General features: G+C 38.2%; 1 protein-coding gene across 2 annotated transcripts in view; it reads right to left on the bottom strand.

Annotated features, from left to right (window-relative positions):
• Positions 1–1,049: 1,049 nt before the first annotated feature.
• Positions 1,050–10,665, bottom strand: part of porb (P450 (cytochrome) oxidoreductase b) — a 28,370-nt gene continuing 18,754 nt past the window's right edge. For both annotated transcript variants that reach the window (XM_042486298.2, XM_088078836.1), the window contains 7 exons: positions 10,465–10,583; positions 7,663–7,844; positions 7,329–7,478; positions 6,599–6,866; positions 5,689–5,834; positions 4,507–4,592; positions 1,050–3,516 (listed from right to left, as the gene is read on the bottom strand). In XM_042486298.2, the coding sequence (XP_042342232.2) occupies positions 3,372–3,516; positions 4,507–4,592; positions 5,689–5,834; positions 6,599–6,866; positions 7,329–7,478; positions 7,663–7,844; positions 10,465–10,583 (1,096 nt within the window). In that variant the 3' untranslated portion in view covers positions 1,050–3,371. The remainder of the gene's footprint in view (positions 3,517–4,506; positions 4,593–5,688; positions 5,835–6,598; positions 6,867–7,328; positions 7,479–7,662; positions 7,845–10,464; positions 10,584–10,665) is intronic.

Below are 10,665 nucleotides of genomic sequence, written 5' to 3'. Positions count from 1 at the left end.
TATTACTTTTTTCCCATGTTTTTGAAAGAAATCAAACAAATTTGCTCAATGTTTCAAAGATTTAAATGCTTGGGGAAGACACATGAAAACTGATGGAGATCCAGGTTTAAAATGGTTAATAAGTAGGCTCTTTTTGTAATAAAGTCAGTTGGGAGGGTTTTTTTTTTTGCATGTGACCTTTTTATATCTGCACAATATAGATCAGGTTTTGTGAGCAAACACTTCCAATGTTTTGATATGATCTATGAACTGTGTTAGGAAGATTACTTTAAAAATATAATCTACCATAGACTACCAAATATATGCCCTAAAATGTAATTTGTAACATATTCCACTACTCAAACTAAGTGACATATTCTAAATATTTTGACTCACCCTTGAAATACTTAAAAATCATCTTGCTGAGCTCATTTGTCTGAGCCTTACATTTCCATACCAAAAACACATTCCTGACAGTGTCGTGGCTGCGCATCTCCTCTGCCATTGTCATGTGCAGGTGCATTGCATGAGCACAAATTGTTGCCGCTTTAAAGAAGACATCCTGCTTATGGGAAATGTGTGCCTTATGTACATTTTAGAGTAAATAAAAAAGATATGGTAATCCCCACAAGAAATCTATTTTAAAGACATTGACTGTATTCAGAAATCGACCAATTTAAACTGTTACAAAATACATATTTTGTATAAAATAGATTAATTGAGGAGTGCTACTTCACATATCTAGGTAAAAAAAAAACAAAACAGGTGCTTTTTGGACTGAATGTGACCAAATAGCGAGGATGAAGTCAGACTTGAAATTTTCTCTGTCAGTAAGTCATAACCAAAAAAATAAAGAAAATCAAAGCATACTGCTCTGCAAAAGCTAAAAAGCCTTTATCTCGCTGTCTTCATCGGGGCTTGAAAGAACTTTGTATTTTAAATTTGCATCCCGATCACTTGTTTTCTGTCACCTCAACAAACCTGTCTATTAAATTTTGACTAAAGCCACTGTACATAAATAAACCTCACAAAGTTCAGCCTTGTATTATCACAAAAAGTAAAACCCGACAAATTATTCAAATTTTATTCATAAAAAATGCATGCCTTGATAAAATCAAATAATTACATCACAAATTGGAATGACAAAAAAAGTGACAGTACTGGGTAAAGTGACTTGCTATCACAAGATAAGCATGGAAGAAAAAACAGCGTCAGGGTTTAAATGCTAACTTAATACATAAGGCAGTATTAAAAAGGCACAGGCTGCACTTTTAACTCCTCAAACTCACCATATTCTAACAAACATACTGAGATGAAAACTGACAGAGATGCTGAGACAAAATGTTTTGATATGTCTGTGCATCTTCTCTATGTAGTGGTGCATATATGATTGGACAAAATAAAATAGAAAAAATAGAGATAATCAAATGGAGGTGACTGTCTGGTTTGAGTGTTACTGCCATGTGACAAACTCTTCATCCTCCTCTGCTGTCAGATGCATATAAAACAAACCACCATTCGGGAGGCCAGATGCGGTTTGAAGGCCAACATTTCAATTAACATTTTACAAAATTTACAGGGTACCAACAGATTCATTTTCGTCATGTTTGAAGGCAGGCTTTTATGGGAAATAAAATGTATTTAATCTAATGTTCTTTTCTATAAATGATCTTACCCTTTGCACCACTTTTTGTGCCTCTCAAAAGGTTACCGTTACTGATTAAAATGAACAGCAACATCTGCATAAGAGGCAAAATCCCTTGTCAAAATACAAAGGTAAATGTAATTGTACCTATTTTGTTACATCAAATATTTTCTTCACAAAATTTTTTACACATTTTCTAAAACATTGAATGTATTGTAAGTACTTTCAAAAATACAACATGATCAGCTCCGAGAAAAACTGAAGTCATCACCCTTTCATGTCTAAAACTTCTGAGTGCTCACGCTGCAACAGGAACACACAACGCTCCTTAGATTCACTTCGATATATGATCTGTAGTGATGTGATGTTATGTCCACAGTCCGTTAATCAGTTAGATGAACGCTACAAATATCTCACTATGGCAAAATGAAGGAGCTTTCTCCATTTCTTATTCAAATGTTAAAGTTCACAGTGGAATTATGTCATGTGCATCCAGATGTGGGGCACAGCAAATCCCTGACCCAGTCCGAGTCATCATCTGTCTGTAAAGCTGCTCCGGTTGATTCATTCATATAAAAATGAATCTAATCAAGATAAAAGTGGAAATAGACAAAGTTTTATGGCTTTAAGTCATCATTATGGAGTAAATGTTGATTGCACAATGTAATAGCTACTAAATAATGACACCCTCTGCGTTTAGAGTGGTTCTCTTTAAGTCTGGTTTCACTACGCAGTTCTCTCTGCTGCCAGGTACGATCTCCAGGGAAAACAAAGGCCACAAAGCACAAAGGAAGTATGTCAACCATTGTGCAACCAAAAAAGGAAGAGGGTGGGGCGCCCGGTGGTTTGGTGGATAGAGCAGACGCCCCATGTACAGAGGCTTTGTCCTCGCTGCAGCAGCCGTGGGTTTGATTCCAGCCTTAGCCCTTTGCTGCATGTTGCCTCCCCCCTCTCTCTCTCTCGCTCCCCTCTTCACCTTTTCTATCCAATTAAAGGCATAAAAGCCCAGAAAAATAATCTTTAAAACAATTGAAAAAAAGGAAGAGGGTAGAGCTTTTGTTTTCCTCTGTAGCCATCCCCGGCTACCAAACAGCATTGATGTCATTGATGTTTTTTTGCAGTCACTATTCCCAGGAGCGGAAATGGGGGACAGTGGAACAATCAAAGCAAGTGTTAAAAACTCTGCCCGGCAAGAGAAAAAAGGCCCCACTGCTCGACTCTGAGGAAATCAGAATACCTGTAATACCTATTGGAAATGCTACAGGGGGAGGAAAAATTGCCTGTTTCCACTTTAAATCTGAAAATGAAGATGACTCTTTGCTGAATTTGCATGATAGAAAGAGGAATTTAAAGCCAGCGGGGTCCGACACCCAACCCCTGAACGCAAATTCAAGTCAATTACACAAATTCGTTAATTTTTATCAGAGACTCTGAATGGTCTCTGGAACCCGTACGGGGCTGTTTGCTCTGAGACCACGGCTTAAAGTGAAGACCCCCGCAGACACACAGACTGGTGGTCCAGATACATAACATAGCACACAAAGGAAATACAGACTTAACCTGCTGAATGTGTTTATCGACCTGCTGAGGTAGTGCTTGCCTCACGATCTTCTGCTACCTGTAGCTTTCTTGAACCAGGGTGATGAACAAGGGTTAAATGTTTTTTAAATTCAGTCCTGAATAAACAAGACACACCGCAAAAATAGAAAATTTAAAAACACTACTTGAGTAGTGAGACTAAGGCTCTTTAACTCCAGACGTCTTGTGAGTAGCGTCCCTTTGTCATCAGTTTCTTGATGTAATCTGTGGCCTGAGTGCGCGTCATGCCTCCCAGTTCTTCTCCTATCTCATGAAGGGCCGTCTGCACGTCCTTAGCCATGTTTCTTGCATCCCTAAATCCGGAGAGAGATAAGTCAATGCCCAATAAACACTAAAGGACTTAAAGAAGACTTTTAAATGAGTGAATTCTGAAATACTCTCACATACCGACATTGTGACTTTTTAAGTCACGCACAATAATATTTTGCAAAGATCTTGCAGGGTCACTATTTGCTAGACTATAACTCGATTTCTTTTCAGATTATATTTCATCCTGATCCTGGTGAAAGATATTACGCCAAACTCCCTTTAAAAAATCGAATATTCTAACAATTCCTTATGTGTCCGCAAAATCACATAACATTAGAAACACAAGATAAAAAAGGCTCCAAGTGTCAAGAGTATTCTCGTCGATTCAGCATCAATATAATCCACGAGGATATACTGTATTAATGTGCAGACTTTACATTCGGGTTTTGTCACTGCAGCTCACTACCAGCCTCCAGTGGTTAGCTGCATGATTTTAGTGGGAGGAGACTGTAATGACAAGGGAACTGTTTCAAAAATTAAAATTTCTCACTAAAAATAAATGCCGGTTGGTGGATCACATGCACCCTGAAATAAATACGAACTCTTGTTCACTCCACAACTCCACCAGTTTCTCCTCCTTTTTCACAGACCAAGAGAATCTACAATTTTTCACATCCTTACGCCTCCTGATGTTAACTGTCTTCATGATTTGCTGCTCCATTTGGTGCTGAAGGGAGCGCAGGTATCATTGTTGAAATTGTTCACATCATTAAACTTCAAAATTTGAACAAGCCAAAATAAAAAGAATAGATAATAAACATGACTGATTTTGTCAGAAGCAAGAAAAAGTCGGACTTAAAACGTCATCACACCAAATGGTCATAAATTACCAGCAAAAATCCAAGTGTACCAATAACAGACAAATCAGTAATCATTCATAACATAAATAAATAAACTATAAAATTTGGGATTTTATGATTTTGAAAATGTGACATTCAGTGTGAATCTTTTGGATGGTGAAATGTATTATTTACCCGCAAACGTAGATATGAGCATTGTCTGTGTGTATCAGCCTCCAGATGTCCTCCTTATTTTTCTTCAGGAGATGCTGCACGTACACCTTTATTTTTGAAAATGCGAAGAGAAAACATTGTTCATATGAGCATCATGTGATCAAAAAGTTCCAACTACATGAACAATCAAGGGTTTATCAACAAACGCAGATAAATATACAATATTTTTTACATTTGTTCTCTAATTCACTGTTTGACTCAAGTTAATCAGCAACCAATATATCAAAAAAGTTGTCCAAGAAAAATCTCCAGAATTAAATTAATACTCTCACACTGAGACCTGGAAAAAGTCATTCATACGTTCGTCTTCTCCAGACTCGGTTACTGTAACTCCCTCCTCTCTGGTATCAGTCAAAAATCACTCTGCCGCCTCAATACCAGATGACATCACATCACCCCAATCCCGGCTTCTCTCCTTTGGCTCCCTGCTTGTTTCAGAAATGATTATAAGATTTTACTGATCACTTTTAAAACTCGTCTATGTCTGGCTCCAAGTTACATAACAGAAATGCTGAGCCAGTTCGCAGCCTTAGATCCTCCGGTGGGGCCCCTCTGGACGCTCCAAAGTCGAGGCTTAAGACTAAAGGTGACCGTGCTTTTGCCATCAGGGCCCCTCGGCTTTGGAACAACCTATCTGAGGCGATAAGGCGTGCAGACTCAGTGACTTATTTTAAATCACTTTTTAAAACCCATTTTTATAGATTTGTTATGTGATGTCTATTTTAATTAATCTGTTTTAGTTTATCTTTTAATTACACTTTTATTCTCTATTGATCGTGTTTAATTCTACTATTATTGCTATTATTTCCGTGTTTACTGCTTATATTCTTTGAATTGTATTTACTCTTATTGGTATAGATTGTTTTTTTTATTTTTATTTTGTAATTGTTTCTATCTCTGTATTTTGTCTGACTTTAGTTCGGCATTATTGTTTGGCTCTCGTAGTGATATCGCCTCTACAAGAAACTCTTGCTTCTGTCTCATTTGTCAAAAAACTCTGTTTTTAAAGGCGTTTTATTATTATTATTATATTATAATTATTAATCTTTATTTGATCAAAAACAGTGTTCAAATATTTAAATAACAAAGGTCATCTTTTCAGCTGTTAGGGACACACGCACACACACAGGTAGACAGCTGTACCTTCTGCTCCTGGTCTCTGGAGAAGGCAACATTAAGCTGCGTTACAACTCCATTCGTCTCTGCTTCCTCCAGCTCCTCCTGGTAGATATAATCCTCGTTCTTATATCTGCAGCCAAAATACATCACTGTCTCTCCAACCTCCTTTCCTAAAAAGAAACAAACAAAAAATGATGTTTTTTCGTGCTGATTATGCCTTCAGGCTCTTTAAGGATTTCTCATGCTTTGAACACACTGACATTTCTTACTTAATGGGGACATATTCTGCTTTTCCTTATTTTTCAGTCTAATCCAAACAAATTTACACAGCACATACAGAATCAACAACAGTTGACCAAAGTGCTGTACAATAAATAAAAGCATAGCAAACATAACACAGGGAAACAAAGACAACAAAATAAATGCATTAACTAAAAAATAGAGTCATATTATAAATAACATGTCAAGAGACAATAATTATATTTAAGAGCTAAACAGCACCTTTACAGACAGTGACTACAGGTTTTCCAGCACAGACAGTATGAGGGCTCATCTTTTAGTAGAAATTTAAAATACAAGTAGGATCCTGAAAATGAGCATGACGGGTTCTCCTGTAACTAACTAGTGATCTGTGTTTAAGGTAACTGAGAAAGCTAACAACTGAATTAAGATTATTAAAGCACTGACTAATCCTAAATTGTTGTTTTATGCTTTTTGGAGGTAGTGAAGTATACACAAGGACAGAAATGAAACAAACATATGTGGAGGTCTTTTCCCTCTTCATTCTATCATAGTAGAGACATAAGGTTTTAAAAAGGTCAGAAAAACAATAACAACATCAACACACACACACACACACACACACACACACACACACACACACACACACACACACACACACACACACACACACACACAGAGTTTCTATAAATACCTTGCACTTTGAGCCAGCCCCTCTCTTGAATGAAGCCCATGAAGGGAGCGATTCCTGTCCCAGGGCCGATCATGATCACTGGGTTGGTGGCTTTGAAGGGCAGGCGGAACTGAGATTTGCGGATGTACATGGGAACCGTGGACTTGTGGCCGTTATCAGTGACCAGTTTGTTCTTCAGCCAGTTGGTGGCCACTCCCTTATTGATGCGGCCAGTAGGGGTTTCGTACTCCACCACTACTGCACAGATGTGGATGCTGTTGGGGTGAACCTACAGAAAACAGGAGAGTTTTAACTCTCAGATCTGACCATAAAGGAGAGGATGTCGCCTCTGAGGTCTGAAAAGTGAAGCCAATGCAGAAGTACCTTAAACCTGCATTCTTTATAATAGCCTGTAGGGGGCGACTCTGAAAAAAAGGGCCCTTGCTTGATTTATTACCTCAGTAAACATTTCCCTGATGAGTTTACAGTCTCAGCCGCTAGCTTCAAGTTTTCTGCATTACAGCATGACATTCATTTTGTAAATTAAGGCTCAATTTAGAGGCGTTAAATATGTGTATCCTAAAAATCTGAGACTTCAAAGCAGTGGCCCACAATAGCTATGGGTGACGTCAAAGCGTCCACTTCCACTTCTTTATTACGGTGTATAGATGTCACCACCATTTCTATGCATATTTGCTGCTTATACTCATATCAAACACTATTTGTGAAAATTAAGTCTGGAGGAAGTTACCTTTGAGGAGGAAGCGATGGAATAATAGCGAGCCTGGAGACGAGGCAGCAGCTCACACAGGTGGTCTATGGGAGGCTTTAAAGAGGGCATATCCTCCAGGATGGCGAGGATGTTTCTACTCGCATCCAACACCCAATTCTGGTAAAGTGCCTGTAGAGAGGCAGCAGCAAAAAGACAATAACATGAAGTATAAGAGGTGTAGATGGATTTAGAAAAGAGTTAATTTTATAGAAACACAGCTGCAGTTACATCTCTGTGTGTTTTCTTTTATGCTGACTCTCAATTCCAGGTTAAACTTAATCTAGACTAACACTAATGTCCACCTGGCACTGACCTTGCCCTCAGGTGAAGAAGAGGCCATCTTGCGCATATTGTCCTGGTCTTTGGGTTCAGAGGCGTACTGTGCCAGCTCATAGAGGACATTGGTGCGAGGAGGGTGTGTGATGTCCAGGTAGTGAGTGAGCGCTGTGCGGTAGGTGGTGGGGCAGGGGAAAGGATGCTTCTTGTTGGACTCCTCTGAAAAATAAATAAATAAATAATTTTTTTTTGGTATCTAGAACTGTCTACATTTATGGCATGGTCAGCTGAATTAAACATGTTAAATAAGAGGCCAAAAAAGCCCCCCAAAAACCTTAAAACCCCCCCAAAAAACATGTTAAATAAAAACTTAAAAATGCGTATAAAGGGCAAAACACATAAGTATATCACCAAAATTACAGGTCATCATTAATTATTCTTTTTTGTAGATCTTCCAGTCACCTGAACTGAAGCGTGCTTTGATTAATTTCCTATTTGATTGAAGGTCATATAATACACGTATATGTGCAGAAGTTACATTATTAAAGAGATAGTTTGGCTTTTTTGATGTGGGGCTGTTTGAGAAACTTATCCACAGTCAGTGTATTACCCACAGTACACGGCGGCCTGCCTCTCCAAACTGGAGGTTTACCGACACAGAAGCTAAGCAATGTACTGTTGTGGATGGGGGCAGCAGCAAAACATATTTTAGCCACCAAAAACAAGTTCCACCTTTCAAAAAATCCACATCATTTTAAGTGTGCGCTATACTGAGGATGATGTTACCAATTTACCTTGCACTAGGACAGCCTCTGTCCTTTGGCACTACATTTTCTCAACTATAAAACTTCAGTACTCCTACACATACGCAAAACTGTCACTGTGTTACACAACAGATCACTAAGTCAGACTTTCAGTGGTTTACAGAGAAAATGACAGATATAAGAAAAATATTTTAAAAAGAGTGATTATGACAGCGACAACAAAATTCTGACCGCTGTGGAGACAAGAGGATAACTTTATGAACTCGACTATACAGAAGAAAAACTTTACGGGCTGACAGAGAGCTATGCAAAGGAATACAGAAGTTTTGCAGCAGAGAAAATATTTGAGCAAAGGATCATGGTGTCTGGCAGTAATGTTAAGTGGTAAAAATATTCTTTACATAGTGTCGACTTAAATTGAATTCTTATTTGTAGGAAAGCTTTTTTTAAGTGGCTAAAATACATTTTGCTGCTGCCTCCGTCGCCATTTGTACACTGTTCACTCCTGCCTGCTTCTCCAAACTGGGAGTGTGCCATCTGCGCTCTACTGTAAGTAGTACAAATACCTTATATAACTACTTTAAAAAACCTGAACTATCCCATAGGTAGGTGGTGGGGCAGGGGAAAGGATGCTTCTTGTTGGACTCCTCTGAAAAATAAATAAATAAATAATTTTTTTTGGTATCTAGAACTGTCTACATTTATGGCATGGTCAGCTGAATTAAACATGTTAAATAAGAGGCCAAAAAAGCCCCCCAAAAACCTTAAAACCCCCCCAAAAAACATGTTAAATAAAAACTTAAAAATGCGTATAAAGGGCAAAACACATAAGTATATCACCAAAATTACAGGTCATCATTAATTATTCTTTTTTGTAGATCTTCCAGTCACCTGAACTGAAGCGTGCTTTGATTAATTTCCTATTTGATTGAAGGTCATATAATACACGTATATGTGCAGAAGTTACATTATTAAAGAGATAGTTTGGCTTTTTTGATGTGGGGCTGTTTGAGAAACTTATCCACAGTCAGTGTATTACCCACAGTACACGGCGGCCTGCCTCTCCAAACTGGAGGTTTACCGACACAGAAGCTAAGCAATGTACTGTTGTGGATGGGGGCAGCAGCAAAACATATTTTAGCCACCAAAAACAAGTTCCACCTTTCAAAAAATCCACATCATTTTAAGTGTGCGCTATACTGAGGATGATGTTACCAATTTACCTTGCACTAGGACAGCCTCTGTCCTTTGGCACTACATTTTCTCAACTATAAAACTTCAGTACTCCTACACATACGCAAAACTGTCACTGTGTTACACAACAGATCACTAAGTCAGACTTTCAGTGGTTTACAGAGAAAATGACAGATATAAGAAAAATATTTTAAAAAGAGTGATTATGACAGCGACAACAAAATTCTGACCGCTGTGGAGACAAGAGGATAACTTTATGAACTCGACTATACAGAAGAAAAACTTTACGGGCTGACAGAGAGCTATGCAAAGGAATACAGAAGTTTTGCAGCAGAGAAAATATTTGAGCAAAGGATCATGGTGTCTGGCAGTAATGTTAAGTGGTAAAAATATTCTTTACATAGTGTCGACTTAAATTGAATTCTTATTTGTAGGAAAGCTTTTTTTAAGTGGCTAAAATACATTTTGCTGCTGCCTCCGTCGCCATTTGTACACTGTTCACTCCTGCCTGCTTCTCCAAACTGGGAGTGTGCCATCTGCGCTCTACTGTAAGTAGTACAAATACCTTATATAACTACTTTAAAAAACCTGAACTATCCCATTAAGCATTTTGTCATTTTCAGTAATGTTAATTAACACTGAGCTGCCTTAATTATCTCTTGTGCCACTACAAAGTACATGGTGACCTTTGTGATAACAAGAAGCATGTTTAATTCGTAACAAAAGTCAACACTATTACAGCAATAACATGAAATTGCAGTAATATAACAATCTACCACTCATCTGCAGATGTTGCGTGCAGATATCGGGGGAGGTTTTCGTGAGAAGGTTTCAGGGACGAGCTAGTTAAGTCAATGTGCGTCTGGCTTTCAATGCCATACCATCAAGGTTGTTTAGAGAGATAACCACATCAAGGTCCACTCCAAGGATTTGTCCCAGTTTGTTCACCAACGCAGTGTCATTTGTTGGGAAAACAGCAACGTGGTCTCCTGACTCATATCTGAAATCAGAGGAGACGACAAATTCAGACTTTGAACTGTATTCACAAAGCCTTAAAACAGAATATGAATTAAGAGTTCATT

The sequence above is a fragment of the Plectropomus leopardus genome, chromosome 6 (assembly GCF_026936395.1).
Source record: "Plectropomus leopardus strain MGB_pleo_1.0 chromosome 6, ASM2693639v1, whole genome shotgun sequence".
Taxonomy (NCBI): Eukaryota; Metazoa; Chordata; class Actinopteri; order Perciformes; family Serranidae; genus Plectropomus; species Plectropomus leopardus.
This window is presented reverse-complemented; position numbering and strand designations above follow the sequence as displayed.